The following is a 23,509-nucleotide window of genomic DNA, read 5'->3' as shown; positions in this document are numbered from 1 at the left end:
ACACGGTCAAGTTCACTGAGCTGCATCACCTCTTCTTTTAACAACACTCTGGAAACACTGGGAACTGAGGAGACCAGTTGCTAGTTTTGAAAGTGAAATGTTGTCCCATTCTTGCCTGATATAGGATTTCAGCTGCTCAACAGTTCAGGGTCTCAAAAAAGTTGGGACAAGGGCAACAGAAGACTGGAATAGTCGTGTAATGCTAAAAAAACAACAACAGATGGACTGAGGCGAAGTGGACAACTGTCCTGAGGTCTGATGGATCACAATCTGAGATTCTGTTTGGAAATCATGGACGCTGCATCCTCCAGGTTAAAGAGGAGAGGGACCATCCAGCTTGTTATCAGCTCAGTTCTAAAGCCAGCATCTGTGATGGTACAGGATGCATTAGTGCACATGGCATGGGTAGCTTGAACATCTGGAAGGAAGCATTAATGCTGAATGATATATTCAGGTTTTGGAGCAACATATGCTGCCATCCAGACAACGTCTCTTTCAGGGAAGGTCTTGTTTATTTCAGCAGAACAACGTCCAACCACATTCTGCACGTATTCCAACAGCATGGTTCTCTAGTAGAAGAGTCCGCTGATAAACTGGCCTCCTGCAGTCCAGACCTGTCAATCACTGAAAACATCTGGAGCATCAGGACATGAACAATACAACAAAGGAGACCCTGAACTGTTGAGCAGCTGAAATCCTCTATCAGGCAAGAATGGGACCACATTTCACTTTCAAAACTCCAGAAACTGGTCTCCTCAGTTCCCCAACGTTTCCAGAGTGTTGTTAAAAGAAGAGTTGATGCAGCTCAGTGGTGAACATGATCCTGGAACAACTTTATAGAGACGTGATGCTGCATCAGATTCACAATGAGAAGATATTTTTCATTAAGCAACAACTATTTTAATTAAATATGGGTTTAAATGATTTGCAAATATTGCAGTCTGTATTTAATTTACATTTTGGGAACGGGGTTGTAATTCTTTATTATCAGGACGTTCCAGTGACTCGCTGAAAAACCTCCAGTTGATGTGAAATGCTGCAACGAGAGTCCTCTCAGGATTTGAGAGAGATCACATCTCCCGTATTGTTTCTTGTTCCTGGCCTCACCAACCTGTCCAGTGTTCATTGTTTTTTGTCTGTCTATGCTGTTCTTTTCTCTCTCTGCTCACCCCAACCAGTTGAGACAGACAGTCTTCCTTTAAATCCACCTTCCATCAGTCAAACAACCTTTCTGAGTTCAGCAGCTCGCTGAAGTCATAATTTCTCACTGGATGCGTCCGGCTCATAGTAACGTGTTTATTTTATACACAACCAGCCTGTCAGGAAACAGCTGTCCCACAGTATCCTGACACATACACACAATTAAATATAACAAAAGAATTGTGACTTTTCATGTACTTATTCAGGAAAATAACATCAAAGCATTAATAATATATAAATTAATTGTACAATACTCTATGCTTTACATGTTATCAACAAATCGTTTTGTCACCAGAGCACAATATTATTAAAATGGAATCAGAAAATAAAACCTGCCCTTTGCAACCTAAGGCCACTTTCCCCCTTCACAAGGGAGTCCAAAGGAATGGACGATTCTGAGCTCAGTCTTTCAAGTTTGAAGAAATAAAAGTTAAAACCAACAAGTGCAAATATGAGGCATCAAATTAAAGGGGAGTTCCACTGAATCTCAAATCTGAATTCTTTTCTTCTGCGTGTGGAGTATTAACACATTAACTATTCTCTTTTCTGGCAGCAGTCTGGCAGAGTGTTTGGAGGATCAGAGAATATTTTCTGGTTCAGTACAAATAACCACAATATAATCATATATTGAGTTTGTAAATAAACCTCCATCTTTCTTCATCAGGGCAGCAGATTAATCTGCTTATGATGAATAATCAATACTGAAGTGCATGATGATGTCTTTTTTACGTGTTTTTGTTTATTTGACATATTTTTATGGTTGTTCTGTGCAGGATCATCATGTTTTCTGAAGCTGTCTGCACTTGATGATAACAAGTAATGAGAGACTTGGTTATCAGACTTCCTCCTTGCTCACTAATTTTCTACCGACTGACTCCTGATATTAACATATGTACATTTTAAACAGCAGTGGTGATCCCCTTTAAAGTGCTGCTCCACAATGGAAGGAGGAGCTCTGCAGACCTCCTCTGTATGGAGACACTGAGCACATCATCAGAATGATCAATGAACTATCTTCAAGAGCACATTTACTGACGGCTACTTTATCTCCACCAGAGAGCATCATTTTATTCCTGTTTGAGCTTTTGTTAACCTGGTAGCCATGGTAACCTGGTTTTACTTTGAGGAGTTTGAATGTGAGATCAGAGCTAAGATAACCTGATAAGATCGTATTCCAATTATGAGAATGCTGTTGCGATCCCTGGCTTGTTCCAAAAAGTGTTTTCACGCTCGGAGTCCCAATATGAGTGGATGTTTGGAGAAAAGTCAGTGTGATCCGTGTTATTAGGACGGGATGATTATATTCCTGCTGTGTGATCATCAGGATGAAATGATTTGTTCTTTGAGCAGAAACTCTGAGTTATCTGCTCTGTGACTGGGACATAAATCAATCAAGAGTTTAACGCTCCTCTGAACAAAACTACATCTTCTTAAATTCATTTTGATACCCTAATAATGGCTGCAGGTGAATATGGGTCAGTACTGTTGTTCTGAGTGTTTATTCAGCTCATATCTGGGAAGACTTTGGACTCACTCAGAGCACGACGGGCCGACAGGAGTCGTCTGTCTGTCGGAGCGACTCGACGACACACCTGATGATGCACCGTCTCCAGACACCGCGCTCACTTTTCTACATGTGTGCTGAGAATATAACAAAAGTTACACATCATATTCATGGAGCACATTGTCCTGTCAGGATGCAAACATCTGATGCGTCTACACGGCAGCAGGTAAGCTGCAGAGAAATTAGGATGCACAGAAAGGTGTTTCCTTACATAACCGACAAGCTGGATGTTTTTCTGGAAACAAGTCATCACAGTTCAGATTCACAGCAGAAATGATGTCAGACTTTAAAGGATCATTTCACTGGTTTCCAGCTGGATTCTTATTTCCACAGTTTGTCAGAACAACATCGTAACTGTGACGAAGGAGAGTGTTGATGTGATGAGGCCTGATTTAAATGGACCCACCGGTCGGACAGACAGACAGACTTGTTAGTTCACCTGTCGGACCACCTGGCTGCTGGTGTTCCTGGTCCCGTCAGACGCTGTGATGATGTCACCGTGCTCCCACTTCTACATCTCAACAATTACTCTGAGTACACTGTTGTCACAAATTATAAAGAGGAATCGTGAGTGACTAATTACTGAGGCATAACATCAGGGTTTTACCATCCATGGAAACATGGCTGCTGTCCTACTCTAAACTACTGGCACAGATCTACCGCCGCTCACACCACCCCAACATGAAGACATCAAATGATGCACAGGTGAACATGTTGCAGTCTTCAGGGAGAAATACAGCTGATTCTGAGGTAAAGGGGGTTTAACCTTAACAGGTGACGCATCTCATAGTTTGAATGCTGCAGTTTTCTGTCCACCCCTGTGTCCCCGTGACAACGTCACATCAGGAGAAATGCATAGATGCTGCAGAGCTGTCGAGTGACTCCTGAAACAGGCGGAGGACGTTTCACCACGAGATGTAACCGATGAAGGCTGCAGAGCGCATCGTCTCTGAGCTGCGACACAACAGGCCGCTCCTGTGTTTTAAATGCTTCAGGCTGAAATGCAGGCACAATAGTCGAGCTTTGGAGATGGAAAATCACTAAACAATCCACAAACATTATTCACTTGAGGGCAGAACTGGGCCTGAGAGGGGTGTACGAAGGTGTAGCTCACTCATGCAGAACAAATACATTCGGAGGATCGCTGGCCGCAGATGAAGAAAGTCATTTAGCTGATTAATCCTCCGCTGGAGGAGCAGAAACAAAGAGGGTGGAGCCCTGCTGCTCCACTAAACACTGCTCCTCTACACTTTCTTCAGGTCGGAGGGAAACCAGATCATCAGTAAGGCATCAACCGGACTCTCAGTGGACTGAGTAACTCATGATGGAGGAGGAGGAAGAGGAGGAGGAACAAAGACACAGTGAGGGAGGACAGGAGGGAGTTAGAAAAAGGGAAAGGTGGAGTCTGGCTCCCCCCGCTGGTTGTACATAAAAACAGGTTGTGCATCTACTGTAAGCTGAAATGAACAGGAAGTGAGTGTCTCGTCTGAAAGGCCCTTCAAACTAAAAGTCTGCAGGTTGGCAGGATGAGAGAGGAACCTTAGCAGCATCAGGGCTTTTTAAACAGGCGTACAGGAGCCTTTAAAACCAGAGGCCAGCACCGGCTCGGCTCGCTGTAAACAACAGGAGGCCTCCGCCTCCGGTAAAATCACTCCGTCTGCTCTCCGTTTATTCTCTCTCCTGTCTGATGTGGTTTCAGACACTTTGTTGTGCGTCATTTTCTCTTCTGCAACAAAAGGCAAGTCTCCCCTCAAATATTCCTGTTTCCGTCCATCTCTGTTTGTCAGAGTAAAGAAGCCCTTTGTAGAGGCGCAGCTCCACCGTCTCTCAGGACTACAGGTTCAGTCTCGGGGTCACTAAGGCAAACTCTCGCAGGATGTTTCGGGCCACATCCACTTTGTACTGGGCGATCATCAGCGCCCGCTTCACGTCGTCGAAGGAGTAACCCTCCCCCATCAGCTTGGCGATCTTTGCGTCTTCGTTCTCGGACTCCAGGCTGGGGGGTTTTCCTGGATGGATGTCCGGAGGGATCTTCCTGGGGAACGGTTTGGGCGGCCGGGCCGGCGCCTGCAGACACTCCATCGGTACTGAGAGGGACGGAGAGACAACATGTCATGACAACAGCGGACAAACAGCAAGCAGGCAGAAACATGTGAGTCATGACGTTTGTTGCTTCAACAGAACGATAACTCTGACACTGTTTTACAGTATCAGTAATAACTGTTGGTATTATATACAGTATAGAATATTATTTTACAAAGAAATGCCAAAAATTCTAAAAACTGGTCTGAAAATAACTTCTGGAACCAAAACACCATTAAAATCATTCAAAGTTTCAGCAACACTTTGCATCTCTGCTCAAAGTAAGAATCATTGTTCATGTTGATGAGACTGTCTGAGCCAATCAGAGCACAGAGATCAACTCCGACTCGGTTTTCTTTGTAAGTAACTTTTCTACCAAACATCCTTTTTTCTTTGGTCGAATAAAATAAATGAAATCATTTGAAATTTCAAAGCTTTCTCTCGATCTTAAATCCCACCAGCACATCCAGGATGTGGAGTCAGACTGTGTGAAATGATTAGGTCTAAAACAAAGGGAACATACAGTCATATGAAAATGAATATCAGAATGAAGATGAGTTCAGTGGACTTCAGTGGCGTCTCTGGTCACCAGTGCAAAAGATCGATACCAAAGCAAATAGAAAGCTCACCTTATTCACAAACAGACTTCCTCTTACAGGACGGTGGATTGAAACAGAGGTCAGATGTAGAGTGTCAGAGTGTGTGCTGGGAACAGGAACGTCTCTATAGGTGTGGGTGGAACAGCTGCACAACTTTTACACTGAAACTACGCGACTCTATCTGAAGATCTGATTAAACTCCTGCTGCTCTGTTCTGGAGCTCTTTAAGTCTTTTTCATGTTAATTCTACAACTGACTGTGATGTCTGAGTCGAGTTAATGTGGTTGAGATGAGAAGGACTCGGTATTTTCAGGCTTCATGTAGATAGAGGCAACAAGACCTTCCTGAATCTGACATCATCATCCTGACATCATCATGTACTCATCGTGACTTCATCATATATTCATCCTGACATCATGTATTCATCCTGATTTCATCCTGACATCATCATGACATCACACTGACATCATGTACTGTATTCATCATGACCTCATTATGTATTCATTCTGACATCATCGTGACCTCATTATGTATTTCAGCAGCTGCAGAGCTCCATGGCGGACCAGAGAGTTGGAACAGCTGACCTCTGGTCTCTGGGTGGGATGAGTTGAGGATAATGTTGAGAGAGCGATGATGAATTATTGATCAGTGTGTGATTGGAGGTTTGAGCTGGCTTCTACCTTTTACTATTGAAAGATGTTAATGGAACAATTACGGCTCACAATCAAATTACTCTGCTGTTCTGAATGTTAATGATGAAGTGATCACTATGACGTGATATGATAATATGATCATACATACGATATAACGAAACATCTCACGCTGAATTTTGAATTGAACAAACTATTATCCATATTGGATAATCCTGACCACCCTCTCCACCTGCTGCAGGGACAGAGGAGGACGTTCTCCTAAAGACTCCTCCAGCTGCTGTCACAAGGACAGATACAGGAGATCATTCCTGATACAGGAGATCATTCCAGATACAGGAGATCATTCCTGATACAGGAGATCGTTCCTGATACAGGAGATCGTTCCTGATTCAGGAGATCATTCCTGATACAGGAGATCCTTCCTGATTCAGGAGATCATTCCACATACAGGAGATCATTCCTGATACAGGAGATCATTCCACATACAGGAGATCATTCCTGATACAGGAGATCATTCCTGATTCAGGAGATCATTCCTGATACAGGAGATCATTCCAGATACAGGAGATCATTCCAGATACAGGAGATCATTCCTGATACAGGAGATCATTCCAGATACAGGAGATCGTTCCAGATACAGGAGATCATTCCAGATACAGGAGATCATTCCTGATACAGGAGATCATTCCTGATACAGGAGATCGTTCCTGATACAGGAGATCATTCCAGATACAGGAGATCATTCCTGATTCAGGAGATCATTCCTGATACAGGAGATCATTCCAGATACAGGAGATCATTCCAGATACAGGAGATCATTCCAGATACAGGAGATCATTCCTGATACAGGAGATCATTCCAGATACAAGAGATCGTTCCAGATACAGGAGATCATTCCAGATACAGGAGATCATTCCTGATACAGGAGATCATTCCTGATACAGGAGATCGTTCCTGATTCAGGAGATCATTCCTGATACAGGAGATCATTCCTGATTCAGGAGATCATTCCACATACAGGAGATCATTCCTGATACAGGAGATCATTCCTGATTCAGGAGATCATTCCTGATACAGGAGATCATTCCAGATACAGGAGATCATTCCAGATACAGGAGATCATTCCTGATACAGGAGATCGTTCCTGATTCAGGAGATCATTCCTGATACAGGAGATCATTCCTGATTCAGGAGATCATTCCACATACAGGAGATCATTCCTGATACAGGAGATCATTCCACATACAGGAGATCATTCCTGATACAGGAGATCATTCCTGATTCAGGAGATCATTCCTGATACAGGAGATCATTCCTGATTCAGGAGATCATTCCACATACAGGAGATCATTCCTGATACAGGAGATCATTCCTGATACAGGAGATCGTTCCAGATACAGGAGATCATTCCAGATACAGGAGATCATTCCTGATTCAGGAGATCATTCCTGATACAGGAGATCATTCCTGATACAGGAGATCGTTCCAGATACAGGAGATCGTTCCTGATACAGGAGATCGTTCCTGATACAGGAGATCGTTCCAGATACAGGAGATCATTCCTGATACAGGAGATCATTCCTGATACAGGAGATCTTTCCAGATACAGGAGATCGTTCCTGATACAGGAGATCGTTCCTGATACAGGAGATCTTTCCTGATACAGGAGATCGTTCCTGATACAGGAGATCGTTCCAGATACAGGAGATCATTCCTGATACAGGAGATCATTCCTGATACAGGAGATCATTCCTGATACAGGAGATCTTTCCAGATACAGGAGATCGTTCCTGATACAGGAGATCGTTCCTGATACAGGAGATCTTTCCTGATACAGGAGATCGTTCCTGATACAGGAGATCGTTCCAGATACAGGAGATCGTTCCAGATACAGGAGATCGTTCCTGATTCAGGAGATCGTTCCTGATACAGGAGATCGTTCCTGATACAGGAGATCGTTCCAGATACAGGAGATCGTTCCTGATACAGGAGATCATTCCTGATACAGGAGATCTTTCCAGATACAGGAGATCGTTCCTGATACAGGAGATCGTTCCAGATACAGGAGATCGTTCCAGATACAGGAGATCGTTCCTGATACAGGAGCTCTTTCCAGATACAGGAGATCGTTCCTGATACAGGAGATCGTTCCAGATACAGGAGATCGTTCCTGATACAGGAGATCGTTCCTGATACAGGAGATCGTTCCTGATACAGGAGATCATTCCTGATACAGGAGATCATTCCTGATACAGGAGATCTTTCCAGATACAGGAGATCGTTCCTGATACAGGAGATCGTTCCAGATACAGGAGATCGTTCCTGATACAGGAGATCGTTCCTGATACAGGAGATCGTTCCTGATACAGGAGATCGTTCCTGATACAGGAGATCGTTCCTGATACAGGAGATCGTTCCAGATACAGGAGATCGTTCCAGATACAGGAGATCGTTCCTGATACAGGAGATCGTTCCTGATACAGGAGATCATTCCAGATACAGGAGATCATTCCTGATACAGGAGATCATTCCTGCCGACCGCAATAAGACTGTACAATAACTCACCTCTGGCAAACTCCATCACACAACAATAACACTGTTGACTGTGTTTCTTGGTTGTTTGTATATAAAATATATAGATATATACTGTACTGTATATACTGTGCATTTTATATTTTATATTTATATTTAATATTTTTTACTGCTATTTTATTCCTTTTCTATTATTCTATTATTATCTTATTGCTTCCTGTCTGCTGCTGTAGCGAAAAAATGTCCCCTCGGGGATTAATAAAGTAACTACCTAACCTAACCCAACCCAACCCAACCCAACCTAACCCTACCTAACCCAACCCAACCCAACCCAACCTAACCTAACCCAACCCAACCCAACCCTACCCTACCCTACCTAACCCAACCCAACCCAACCCAACCCAACCTAACCCAACCCAACCCAACCTAACCCTACCTAACCCAACCCAACCTAACCCAACCCAACCCTACCTAACCCAACCCAACCTAACCCTACCTAACCCAACCCTACCTAACCCAACCCAACCTAACCTAACCCTAAACCCAACCCAACCCAACCCAACCCAACCCAACCCTACCTAACCCAACCTAACCCTATCTAACCCAACCCAACCTAACCCTATCTAACCCAACCCAACCTAACCCAACCCAACCTAACCCAACCCTACCCTACCTAACCCAACCCAACCCAACCCTACCTAACCCAACCCAACCCAACCTAACCCTACCTAACCCAACCCAACCTAACCCAACCCAACCCTACCTAACCCAACTCTACCTAACCCAACCCAACCTAACCCAACCTAACCCTACCTAACCCAACCCAACCCAACCTAACCCTACCTAACCCAACCCAACCCAACCTAACCCAACCCAACCCAACCCCAACCCTACCTAACCCAACTCTACCTAACCCAACCCAACCTAACCCAACCTAACCCTACCTAACCCAACCCAACCCAACCTAACCCTACCTAACCCAACCCAACCTAACCCTACCTAACCTAACCTAATTTGTACAATCAGCCTTCAGTTCACCACCTCACCAGTTTCCTGTCTCCTAAATGTTCGAACACACGTCTCAGGGTTTCTGTACATTCTGTCAGATGTGTTTTAATACGTCTGCGTGGGAAGTGAATCCAGTTCAACACCTTTAGGAGACCAGCAAAAATAATGTGATGCACTCATGTGGACACGGAGCAGACAGAAGTTTCCTCTAACTGTACCTTGACTTGTCGGTAGGTGGTCGTACTCCAGGTCTGCTCTCACACTGTCAGCGTGTCGTCTGGCTGGAGGCAGAGGAGCTGCACTCTTCAGAGCGTCGAACACCGTCTCTACACAACAGAGGACACAGAGAGAGACATGTCAACCAGCCCGTCCACACAGTGTCACTGTAACTCAGAGCATATTCAACATCACATTGGACAGAGGTGGACTGAGCTCACCGGGGGCCAACAGCAGGTGCTCGTGTCCAGAGGACGGCCGGTGTGGTCGAGTGCTGACGGAGGAGGAGGACGAGGAGAAGCTGGAGGAGGAGGACGGTGAAGAGGAGGACATGTCAGAGAAGCTGTGTCTCACAGGTGGAGGAGGAGGCTGGGACGGAGGGCGGCCGGTGAAATGCTCCTCTAATGCTGAAACACAGCAGAAGACACAGACTGAGTGCTCGGACGTGTCCCATGAGGACACGAACTGACTGGACAACAGCTGAGACACAGGGACCTGTAAGATAGGGGGCTGGGGGGGATACCTTGTGGGGGGAGCAGGATGTCGTAGTCAGAGGGAACCTTGTTGGTGTTGAAGGGGCAGAGGCTGATATGGGCAGCACCTGACATCAGTCCTCTCACAGAGTCGGAGAGTCCACCTGAGGGACACGTGTAGAGGTCAAAGTTCACAGAGACGCTCCGACAGGGAACAACACGCTTCATTTAAAATCCTCTGAGAAGGAGAGAGAACATTCTGCTGGAACCAACGAGAAACTCCTCCGGAGACAAATGTCCTCCCTGCTCATTACATCCCTCTATCAAACGATGTAACAGACATAAAGGGCTCACCTGGCTCAGGGGGGCGGGGCCTCTTCTCCACAGAGGGCTCTGCAGGGCCTTTCTCCAGGTGTCTGCATGAGAGGACATGTTTTTAGATCACATCAGATTAACTAAAATACAATACGACAGGATACGATACGGTAAATAAAACAAGATAAAATAAGTTAATATAAGATGGGATACAATACATTTAAAAAAATAAAAATAAATGTATAAATACACAAACATACAATCTATATACACAAAATAAATAAAATAAGCTTTGATCTACACAGTGAAGTGTACAGAAAAACTGATAATTATCACACGTTGGTGATAATAAAAATATTGTTAATTGTAAATTTCTCAGGATATAATATATATTGCACATCAGTGATAAGGACAGCTTTATGAGTGATGTGCATGGGGTATATAAATATGTATATATTTAAAATATATAAAATATATGCAAGTACTCAACATCTGACTGAAACAGAAATGATGGTGAAAAGTGACACGGACACATTCGGTGCTATGTTATGATGTGCTGGTAACTACTGAAAGCATCACGGCCATGTCACCATGGTAACCTGCACGGTACCTGCTGGGAACAGAGAGGCTGATGGGAGCCTGACTCAGACAGGTGTTGGATGAAGGGATGTGAGTGTTGTCCTCCAGCTGCTCCATCAGGCCGCGTGGCCGCTCCATCACAGGACTGCTGAACGGGTTGGAGGCTCTGTGAACATCAGCACCGTCAGCTTCTCTCCCTCTTACTTCTCACTCACACTGTTCTCCCTCACTTCTCTCCCTCACACTTCTCTCCCTCACACTTCTCTCACTCACTTCTCTCACTCACATTTCTCTCCCTCACATTTCTCTCACTCACACTTCTCTCACTCACACTTCTCTCACTCACACTGTTCTCACTCACTTCTCTCACTCACTTCTCTCACTCACACTTCTCTCACTGACACTGTTCTCACTCACACTGTTCTCACTCACACTTCTCTCACTCATACTTCTCTCACTCACACTTCTCTCACTCATACTGTTCTCACTCACACTGTTCTCACTCACACTTCTCTCACTCATACTTCTCTCACTCACACTTCTCTCCCTCACACTTCTCTCACTCACTTCTCTCACTCACATTTCTCTCACTCACACTTCTCTCACTCACACTGTTCTCACTCACTTCTCTCACTCACTTCTCTCACTCACACTTCTCTCACTCACACTGTTCTCACTCACTTCTCTCACTCACTTCTCTCACTCATACTTCTCTCACTCACACTTCTCTCACTCACACTTCTCTCACTCACACTGTCTCTCACTCACTTCTCTCACTCATACTTCTCTCACTCACACTTCTCTCCCTCACACTTCTCTCACTCACACTGTTCTCACTCACACTGTTCTCCCTCACTGTGTTTGTGTCTGTTGGTTTCTATAAGAAGTCATTCAAATAATTGTAGTTCTAACCCTGACGCGACACTAACATGACATCAGGTACGCAGCATGCAGACGGAGAGGAGACGTGAAAATATGACGAAAATAATCAGCAACTCACAAATAATCCAAACAGATAAAGACAATAAACAGAAAACCAATTGGTACATAAACTAGAACGCTACAATTTACCAGACAGAGAATTTCAATAAGCAAAACATCTGACCCAAATAAAACCTCCTTTAAAAAGACAAATGAATATAGAATCAGAGATTATTATGATTGAAACTGACAGTGTGAATGTCTAGAAAGAAGAAACAGAATCTGTGTTCATTGTGAAAAATGTTGAAACGGAAATTCATTTTCTGTCAAGCTGCTTAAAATAATAAAATTATAGACAAATTAAAGACTTGTTGATCAATTCAGCCATATGGTATATATATCATGTCTGTGTATATATATATATAATACCTTTGACAGACAGACTGTAGAAGTAGCAGGAGACGTTAGTAACAAACAGTAAGACATGTTTCAAAGGAAGATTTTACGGATCTTTCCTTTTTGTTTGTTTTTTATTTTGTCATTTTTACATTTAATATTCTAATATTTATAGAAGAGTTTATGCTTTGGAAAACATGTTTAATCCAAAACGTCATCCAATAAAGAGAACTGAACTGAGAAAACAAAGATGACACATCCCAACGCTCAGAGACGAGCAAAAGAACTACAGCCCTCTGACCTCTGACCTCTGACCTCCACGGACATCCATCACTGTCTGACTTTATGGAGCAGCTTTTCATGTCAGAGTATCAGATTGTCTGTCCTGTCCTCTCTGCTGTCAGAGACTCGTCTGTCCTCCGTCCTCCTTGTGTGGCAGCTGTTACCGTGTGTGTGTGTGAGTGAGTGAGTGCGTCTGTCTGTCTGTCTGTCTGTCTGTCTGTGTGTGTGTGTGTGTGTGTGTGTGTGTGTGCGTGCGTGCGTGCGTGCGTGCGTGCGTGTGTGTGTGTGTGTGTGTGTGTGTGTGTGTGCGTGCGTGCGTCTGTCTGTCTGTGTGTGTGTGTGTGTGTGTGTGTGTGTGTGTGTGTGTGTGTGTGTGTGTGTGTGTGTGTGTGTGTGTGTGTGTGTGTGTGTGTGTGTGTGTGTGTGTGTGTGTGTGTGTGTGTGTGTGTGTGTGCATCAGTCCTACAACAACCGCACGTTATGTTACAACACCGACTTGTTTTCAGGAGAATCAGAGTTTCCTCTTTGAGCTGAGGCTTCATCAGCTCCATCCTCCTCCATCCTCCTCCATCCTCCTCCATCCTCCTCCATCCTCCTCCTCTACAACCTGATACACAGCAACACCTCATCTAATCACAGCTGCAGCTAAAAGCCTCTCAGACGGCCAGATGGCATTTGTCAAAGCTCCCTCAGGTGACTGCAGCTCGCTGGTGGGAGGTCCTGGAGGAGGACGACTTCAGGTGAAGCAGGAACATGCGTGTCAGGTCAGTGACGCTCTAACATGCAACAACGTTCATTACAACTGCTGTCCACTTCAACCTGCAGAGCACACACACCTGTCCAGTTCTGTTGCACACAGCTGCAGTGTGTCGGGCAGTCCAGTAGGGGGCATCATCGGACACACACTCACACACAGTCATCATCTCAGGCCTCCACGCACCTCTCAGGAAAAACGGTTTGTATCCTGCAGGATAAATGCTCCCATCGTGTGTGTGTGTGTGTGTGTGTGTGTGTGTGTGTGTGTGTGTGTGTGTGTGTGTGTGTGTGTGTGTGTGTGTGTGTGTGTGTGTGTGTGTGTGTGTGTGTGTGTGTGTGTGTGTGTGTAACACTCACTTGTGGCTACTGGCCAGGGTGGGCTGAGTTGGTGTGTGCCGTGGAGGAAGGATGTCGTAGTCATCGCTGACTTGCATGCCGTTAGAGAAGGGCTAAACACACACACACACACACACACACACACACACACACACACACACACACACACACACACACACACACACACACACACACACACACACACACAAAGAGAAGGAGACAAATTATAAAAAATAACACAGCAACAACAAAAAAAGTCAAAGTCAGCTGAAGCTCTGAAACAAAGTGGACCAGGAGGATGGCACAGGCGTTGTCATGGGTTACCAAAGCTGGTGAAGACGACGTGCTGCAGGTAGAAACAGCAGTGAACTCTCATTCTGCTCACTTCAACTCACTGAGGAGGAAGTGTGTGTTCAAGGATGCAGAAAGTGTTTTTTAATGAAAGCTGAATCATCTCTACCAGATGATTGTGTCTGTGTGTCCAGTGTGCAGCAGTGTGAGCAGGACGGCTCACTTTATCTGTTCTATCAGAGACACAGCGAACCCCCTCAGAGAGAGAGACGGGTGTTCGGGGGCCAGGAAAGGGTTCCAGGTGACAAAGCTGCAGCAGGAGACACATTTCAGCTTTTTAAAACCCAGTTTGGTTTAAAACAAGGATGGTAGTATTTTACAGAATTAACACAAGTGATACAGATGAAGTGTGAACATCCAGGATGAATCATCTTCCTGTGTGTGTGTGTGTGTGTGTGTGTGTGTGTGTGTGTGTGTGTGTGTGTGTGTGTGTGTGTGTGTGTGTGTGTGTGTGTGTGTGTGTGTGTGTGTGTGTGTGTGTGTGTGTGTGTGTGTGTGTGTGTGTGTGTGTGTGTGTGTGTGTGTGTGTGATGTTTGTGCTCAGCAGCTTCCACTGAGATCATGATGAGGATCAGTGAGTTTGTCTGAACGGTCCGGAGACATTCATTATTCAGTGTATCAGATTTATACTTCATGGATGTATTATAGTCGTTATAGTCGTGTGCATGCTGCATCTTTTATCTACAAAGAGACTGTCAGACTTTATTCTCAGGTTTTGTTTTATCACTTTGACAACCATATGCAGAAGTAATGAAATGAGGAACAGAGTCGCCATCATCAGTGAGTCTCTGCAAACAGTACAGTTCCTCAGTCATCTGTAAAAAAGAAATAAGTCCCCGTGTATTCACAGACAGAGAGGCTGATGGGAAAGTGATTCGATGAGCAGGTATTTAACCATAAACCAAAGTGTTGGAAAACCTTCAAATGTGGAGCTGATAATGAAACTAGGAGAGCATCAAAGTGAAGTTTCTCTTTCTGAGGAGACGTTTCATTTAAAACCAGAAGAAAAGGCATTGAAGGATCAATAAAGATGTGATAGTAGGATTCATTTTCTCATTATTATCAACATTTATACATAATATCCTCATAATTCAGTTTCTTTCTATTACTTAGTGAACATGAAAGTAAACAAACATATTCCAGCTCTCATGGTCTCCTCCCTACCTTGGAGCTCTCCGAGCTTCCCGTCCCCTCCACTCTGTGATGAAACCTCCCGAACTCCCCAGAAGGACAGCTCAGCGGTCGTCCGTTCAGGTGAGAGGGTCGGGGGGGTCCCAGCTGCAGCTGGTGTCCGTCTTTGGGACACTGAGTCTCCAGGGCAACCTGTGAGTCTGACAGGGCGCCGGTGGACGAGGAGACGGAGGAGGACAGGGAGGAGGAACCGGGCAGCCACGAGTGTCGAGACTCTGGGGGGATAGGAGGAGGACGCTCGGGGGGAGGAGGGGGAGGAGGGTCCCTCTGAGGAGGAGGCGGAGCTGGGAGGGGCTTGTCTTGCTTCCTGGACATGCCTGGTGAGGACTGGACAGGTGAAGAGACAGTTTGGTCACTGAGATATAAAACTTAAAACGGTCACATCACATGTTTTAGTGATAAAAACCCTCCAGAGACCTGAAGAGTTTTAACAGAGTGCAGGTTAAATATAGAAGTGACCTTTGACCGGTAATTAACAGCTGTGTTATGAAATGTGAACCACTTCCTAAACTTTACGTTCTTGTGACCCAGTTTTACTGTTTTAATGTGGGACTGCTGTGACTGACCTTCGGGGATCCGGTGGGGCTGGCAGACGGGGAGCGGATGGCTCCTTTGTGGATGAGGTCGCGGCGTGGAGGGACGGGGGGGAGGCTGAGGTGCTGGATGCAGAGGCCGGGGTCTCCTACGTGGGCCTTCCTGTGCTGGCTGACCGGGGAGGAGCTGGGAGAAACCATCGGAGAGTTCTGACGCTCGGCGCAGTGCTGAGAGGACAAAGCTTCTCTTAATACTGGCTGGAAATAAGTTCATCATCAAATACAAACGTCTTAAAATGTTTTTAGATTTAAAAACATTATACAGATGTTTGGTGGAAACTCTTCAAATTATGTTAGAGAACGTTCTTCTCCTTTAAGAAGAACAAAAAGATGAAAACCTTCCCGCTGAAAACACTCCTCGAACATGACATCACCTCCAGCTGCGAGGTGATTGGTGTCTTTATTACAGATAATTCTCAGAAGATTTTTTTCTGTTTTCCATTCTTCCAGAAGTAAAGGCTCTAAACACTTTGACCCATCAGTACATCCTCCACCATCATCTCGTCTTTACCTTCCGGATGTTGGCCAGTCCGTTCATGACCAGGCAGTCGTCCCGGTCCTCCTCGTCGTCCAGGTCCAGCATGGGGCAGCTGTGCCGGTCCAGGAAGAAGCACTTGTTGCCCTCGTTTCGAGGGTCGAAGGGGTCCACGATGATCGGCTCGGTGCCTTTGATCTCACAGCGACAGAAGGGGCAACCCTGACCGTCCGACTCCTGGGGGATGAGGATGAGGACGAGTTGAAACATGTTAAACCATGAAGCACCTCTCAAACACCAAGTTCTTCAGATGGCTTTTTAGGACATGACGGTCTAGAGGGTGAAACGCTGAGCTTAAATCAAGAAGAACTGAAATTATAAGATGTGCTATAAGTAAATGGTGACTTTGATCAGAGCAGTCTGAGCTGTGAGGGAGAAGAAACTGGATGAAGGAGTTCTTATTTAATAAAAAAAAAATCAGTTAAGTCAGAAAATTCTTCCTAAAATCTTTGATAACTAGAAAGTTGCAGATATCATAACTTTGACCACCAAAATCTTATCAAGTCTGTGGCAAGGTTGGTGCTACCGGGGTCTCTCCTGGACACGGACGACACGCTCAGTCGTACGTTCGGGTGTAAAATGCTTTTATTTGCCCGGTCCATACACCGATGTCCTCGTGCAACCGCTTCTCCTCTTCCTCCTTCTCCCTGCTCCCTTTATAGAGGAGAGGTCATCAGTCCACCTCCAGCTCAGATGTGCTCATTACACCTTCCCGGCACCGTTCCCTGAACCACTCCCCCCTCCCCCTGCAGCTGAGCTAACCACACCCCGCCACCACAGTCATCCCTGAGTATAAGTAAATATAAGTAAATATTAGTAAATATTAGTAAGTATGTTTTATAAAAACATGGAGGAAATCAAATTTCTCCGGGTTCTCCGCCTTCCTCCCATCATCCAACAACATGCACCTCAGGTCAGGTTACCTGGTGCCGCCTAGTGGCAGCCTGCTGCAGCAGCTCCCCCCTGAGAGCCCCCCTGCTGTAGTGAAGACATTTCCCCTCGGGGATTAATAAAGTGAAATAAAAAACATAAAAAAATTAAAAAATGGAGGTTTAGAGGTGGGTTTAAAATGAAGAGTTCTCCTTTAAAAGAGGGGAGACAGTGGAAACATGGGAGACTGACCAACATCTGTAACAGCTTTCAGAAACCAGGTGAGAACGCAGTGCGACGGACAGGTGGATGATAGGAGATGTGTTGAGTCATCAATACATCAAACTCTCAGAGTTCAGAGTGCTTATGAAAATAATGAAGAATGTTTTTACTGTGCACACATCCAGACAGATGTTGAACTCACAAACAGTTGGAGTTCATCAGGAATCACAGCTGGATAAAGTTAGTGGTTTCACTGCCTCCTTTCTTTCATGAACAACACAGTCGACTGGACACATGTTGGTGTGCAGATCATCTCCAGAGAAAACTGTTTCAATTCAAAGGAGACCACATGAAGCGCCTCCACATGCAGGCCTGTCGCAGAGGTCCTAAACAAGAGGATGAAAGAGCTTCTGGTTCCGGTGCGTCTCCACTGACTCAGAGGCAGACGGGTGGAGGGGGGTTGGATGGGGTCGGAGGGGGAGGGGCACCAAAGGCATGTTTGAAACCTAATCCTAATGAGAGTGGGAGGAGAGGGGAAGGAGGGGAGGTTAAACGGAGGGATGTTCAGATACAGACAGGAGCAGAGTGACAAACGTAACATCTGTCAGTGATCAAGAAAGAAAACCTCCAGATCCACTTCTGGAACAGAAGCGTTCAAAAACAGGCTGGAAGTTAAAACTGGACTGAATCTAAATGACTGTTCAAGCAGGAAGCAGTAAACATGTTGAAGTACACTTCTGTCTGTAACCACCTGCTGGCTGTCGGCCTCCAACAACCACTTTAATCTGAACTTTACATCCACATCTGTATTCACTCACATCATGAATGAAGGAAAGATGTCAACCAAAGTGGAAACACAGACTAAATATGGAAGTTCTGTAAAATGGTTCTGATCCAGAAGTGTCTTCAGCTGCAATACCAGCGAGTGCCACTAGAGGTCGGCTCCAAAAAGCCTCCGGCTCCATAGACTCCCATTCAACTTCTCTCATCAAATCCAAAGTGAATCAAATGTGTCCATCAGTTATCTCGGTGTTGTTAGCTAAAGTCACTCCTTCTTCTTAGTTTTCTGGAGGTCCATCTGAAAATAATCCCTCATTCATTAGAAAAGAAGATTCAAGAAGACCTGGTTTTGGGGGCGTGTCTGTTTGATTGACAGGCCTGCGGTGCAGTCAGGTTACAGCTATCGGTGGGCGGGACGTAGTATCGTCAGGTTTCCGATCAGATCGGTCAGATCCACCTCTGGCTCCTCCCCCAGCTCGTCCAAATATGGTCACTTCCTGCTCCGAACCGCTCCGAACTAACAAGATGGTGACGGACAGAATCTGAACTGGAGGATTCATAACGTTCACAAACCAATGATGACATCACTGATGGTTGATGACATCACTGATGGATGATGACATCACTGACGGCTGCTGATTGGTTGGACGCCTGAGATCAGTGTCACACATTTAGTATCTGACCTCATGTGGTCACAGTCTACCTTCAGCTCCTCAGTTATGGCCACAAATGTGTTTTGTCAGGTCACAGTGACCTTTAACCTTTGACCTCTGAGATCTAACCACTTCAAATCTGAAGAAATTCCCTCAGTACTGACCCTCTTTTCGCTGATTTGGTCTCCAGCAGAATAAACAGAAGGTCATCTGATTACTCTGTTTTACACTTTTCACAATCTACAGTCGTTTTAATCGCTCGTTAACAAGATATATTCACTGATCAGAACTACTGATGGTTTGAGCTCTTTAAGGTCCAGCCGGTGAATCACAGTTAAACTACTAGACCTGGGTAGAACAGGGGAACCCTCTCATGTTCCCGACAGCCAACAGGATGTGGGACGACACGCAGCTCTGCTGCATCCAGCTGAGAGGATGACCGCAGCAATGCGTCACTGATCCAGGGAGGGTTCTCTGTCTGACTCACTGTTTCACTGAGAAACACACACATATATGTCACTGAATTACTAATGGAGGCTGTGGGGGAGGCGGAGTCACGGTGAGTTGTCATAACAGGAAGTGTGACGCACGGTAAACGTGGGCGCTGCTGAATCCTGTTTAAACTGTGGAAACTCTGCACACGTTAGCTATGAAACTGGAGCTCTGCAGAACATCTGTGTTTGTGCTTTAAAACCGGGTTCACTAAAACCTTCCAGGTCAGAAAACCCTTCATCTTAAATCCTGTGGCTCTACAGTTAATAAAGTCCCAGCTGTGATCGATCTGATCATCGGATCTGTGTGCAGACATCTTCCATCATGTCGTATAATTTCACTTTTTCTTTACATGATAAATTTTTTTATTTTTGTACAATTAGTAAAAGATCAACAAAAAAACGCTGAGGGTGACTTCCTGTGATGAAGAGCACAGACGACCGCAGCTCAACTTTGAAGATGACAATTATACAACCAGTAGTTCTGACAGAGATTTGATTGGCCAAATCATCATGACATCACTCCTCCTTCTCAATGGGAATATAGAATTAGAATATTATAATAATATGTAATATAATGTAGTTTCTACTTGTTATAGTTCTATTAAATGACCCATTTGGTGAAGTCGGGTCTCTTTTGGTCCTTTTTGGTCGCTCCGAGCCCCCGTACCGTAACACCACGGATAGTCACGCACTTACAATCCTAGAGGAGGCTAGATGGACCGGTTTGGTTTGAACACATGACACGGAGCTAAAATGTTAAAAACACATGAGAACATGGATATCTTTGTTCATCAGATATCTTTGTTCATCACATATCTTTGTTCTTCAGATATCTTTGTTCATCACATATCTTTGTTCTTCAGATATCTTTGTTCATCAGATATCTTTGTTCATCAAATATCTTTGTTCTTCAGATATCTTTGTTCATCAGATATTTGTTCATCAGATATCTTTGTTCCTCATATCTTTGTTTATCATATATCTTTGTTCAGATATCTTTGTTCATCAGATATCTTTGTTCTTCAGATTTGTTTATCAGATATCTTTGTTCATCAGATATCTTTGTTCATCACATATCTTTGTTCATCAGATATCTTTGTTCCTCATATCTTTGTTTATCATATATCTTTGTTCAGATATCTTTGTTCATCAGATATCTTAGTTCTTCAGATTTGTTTATCAGATATCTTTGTTCTTCAGATATCTTTGTTCATCAGATATCTTTGTTCTTCAGATATCTTTGTTCTTCAGATATCTTTGTTCATCAGATATCTTTGTTCCTCATATCTTTGTTTATCATATATCTTTGTTCAGATATCTTTGTTCTTCAGATATCTTTGTTCTTCAGATTTGTTTATCAGATATCTTTGTTCATCAGATATCTTTGTTCTTCAGATTTGTTTATCAGATATCTTTGTCAGATATCTTTGTTCATCAGATATCTTTGTTCTTCAGATATCTTTGTTCATCAGATATCTTTGTTCCAACCAGACTGAGCCAGCTGATCAGTTTAGTGTTTCTATGTTCTGTATTTATTCAGTTGAAGATTAGAAATCCTCTCTGTTGCTAGGTGGTTGCTAAGGGTCCGACTACTTCCTGGAGTAGTAAACGTTGCGTACGTCACATAAAAGTCTACTGACGCGACTGATTGTTTTCCAGTTGTTAGTCGTACCCAATGTGTTGCCATGGAAATGAAGATTTCACTATCTTACACTGGAGGGTGTTTTAATGTGATTATTGGCACCACAGGGATGCTGTCTAGACTGCGGCGCTTGCGTGAACATCATTGAAATGACATTAAAGCACCCTGTGGTGTAATATTGTTTAATTACAGTGGTGACCAATCAGCAACCATCAGTGATGTCATCGTTGGTTTGTGAACGTTATGAATCTTCCAGTGGTTTGGAGCAGGAAGTGACCATATTTGGACGAGCTGGGGGAGGAGCCAGCGGTGGATCTGACCGATCTGATCGGAAACCTGACGATACTACATCCCGCCCACCGATAGCTGTAACCTGACTGCACCACAGGCCTGTCAATCAAACAGACACGCCCCCCAAAACAGGTCTTCTTGAATCTTCTTTTCTAATGAATGAGGGATTATTTTCAGATGGACCTCCAGAAAACTAAGAAGAAGGAGTGACTTTAGCTAACAACACCGAGATAACTGATGGACACATTTTATTCACTTTGGATTTGATGAGAGAAGTTGAATGGGAGTCTATGGAGCCGGAGGCTTTTTGGAGCCGACCTCTAGTGGCACTCGCTGGTATTGCAGCTGAAGACACTTCTGGATCAGAACCATTTTACAGACCTGAAGATACGAACTCTTTTATAAACAGTCTGTGGTTTTATATCCAGTCTGTGGTTTATATCCAGTCTGTGGTTTATATCCAGTCTGTGGTTTATATCCAGTCTGTGTTTTATATCCAGTCTGTAGTTTTATATCCAGTCTGTGTTGCTAACACACAACAAAAGTCACCTCCATGTCGCCCCCTGCAGGAGTTCTGCTGCCAAACATCCAGCAGAAATTCCTATGTACAGTGAACCCTCGCTATAACGCGGTTCACCTTTCACGGTCTCGCTGCTTCACGGATTTGCATCGTGCATTGAAATCACATTAGGACTATATGTAACGTAGATATATTTAATGTCCAGTTCTATCTATTTCAATTGTAAAATAAAGGTTACTACTTCACGGATTTCGCCTATCACGGTTTCTATTTGGAACGTAACCCCCGCGAAAAACGAGGGTTCACTGTATTCACCAACAGACAGATTATTCCAAAAGATCATTAAACATCTGCTGTCTGAAACTCTTTGACATGAAGTGTTGCAGTAAATGTTCCTTCACAGAAACCTTGAGGCTCTGGTGATTGGCAGACAGGTTTTTGGGCTCGTGTCCAGATGTGCATAGAGTGAGTCCCTGCCAGAGATTAATAACAGCTCGCACACGTCTGGAGACCGCAACACAGATGTCCCACACAAAGACGGAGACGAAGGTGGGAGGGAGTCTTCGGGCTCGATGCTAATGACTCATTAGGGGACAGTAATTACAAACACACTCTGCTGGCACAGCTTCCGACACGCAAGCTGGTGCAGGACAGTGTGCTGCGACAGAATAATCGCACACAGCTGGAGGCAGAGAAACACACAGGAAAACACACTCTCAGCTTTCACTTCCGCTACCGACTGATATGTGGAAATTTGATTAGGATGGATGCAAGGCCAGAGAGGATGTGAGAGAGGCGGCTTCTTCCTGCGCCAAAGGCTGAAAGCTGGATTATTTAGTGCTCTCAGATTTACTGCAAAAATACACAACAAATCTACTGACAAACTGGAAGTTTAAAATGTTCTGTTGTGGTGTGTTTCTTCCCAAATGAATGAGATGATATATAGCCGCTGCCATCCATCAGATGTGTGAATCAGTTTGTGCTGATGAAGGTACCTGCCAGGCCGTGAGACAGGAAGTACACATGAGGTGGCCGCAGGGTTCGATCTTCACGTCCTTGTCGTTCTCTGCACAGATCTTGCAGAGCTGGAAGGTGGAGCCCATCTCACAGTACAGCTCGTACTGCTCCTGTTCAGACAGAGCAAACAGCTGTCAGTCATCAACATCTGTTCATATCAAAACATATACCAAACACGACATAAAGGAGCAGCACACCGTGGACCCGATGGTGAACTCCAGCATGTTGTCACCATTCCTAAACTGTAACGGTGCCATCGTTGGTGAGGATAAAATCAATAACTCCTGATCTAATCATTGATAAAGTCCTCTAATAATCGTGTTCCAGATGTTGTAACAATGTTCCAGATGTTGTACTAGTGTTCCAGATGTTGTACTAGTGTTCCAGATGTTGTACTGGTATTCCAGATGTTGTACTTGTGTTCCAGATGTTGTATTT

General features: G+C 44.5%; 1 protein-coding gene across 1 annotated transcript in view; it reads right to left on the bottom strand.

Moving 5' to 3' along the window:
- Positions 1-257: 257 nt before the first annotated feature.
- The window catches only part of cblb (Cbl proto-oncogene B, E3 ubiquitin protein ligase), a 56,863-nt gene continuing 33,611 nt past the window's right edge, over positions 258-23,509 (bottom strand). The window contains exons 7-17 of the mRNA XM_069687756.1: positions 23,050-23,181; positions 16,559-16,759; positions 16,021-16,215; positions 15,428-15,781; positions 13,934-14,025; positions 11,253-11,387; positions 10,682-10,743; positions 10,378-10,491; positions 10,076-10,261; positions 9,857-9,964; positions 258-4,851 (exon numbers count right to left, since the gene is read on the bottom strand). Coding sequence (XP_069543857.1) covers positions 4,598-4,851; positions 9,857-9,964; positions 10,076-10,261; positions 10,378-10,491; positions 10,682-10,743; positions 11,253-11,387; positions 13,934-14,025; positions 15,428-15,781; positions 16,021-16,215; positions 16,559-16,759; positions 23,050-23,181 — 1,833 coding nt within the window. The 3' untranslated portion in view covers positions 258-4,597. The remainder of the gene's footprint in view (positions 4,852-9,856; positions 9,965-10,075; positions 10,262-10,377; positions 10,492-10,681; positions 10,744-11,252; positions 11,388-13,933; positions 14,026-15,427; positions 15,782-16,020; positions 16,216-16,558; positions 16,760-23,049; positions 23,182-23,509) is intronic.

The sequence above is a fragment of the Brachyistius frenatus genome, unplaced genomic scaffold (genome assembly GCF_029030835.1).
Source record: "Brachyistius frenatus isolate BFR_SWC_R1_liver_20210118 unplaced genomic scaffold, ASM2903083v1 Contig_487, whole genome shotgun sequence".
Taxonomy (NCBI): Eukaryota; Metazoa; Chordata; class Actinopteri; family Embiotocidae; genus Brachyistius; species Brachyistius frenatus.
This window is presented reverse-complemented; position numbering and strand designations above follow the sequence as displayed.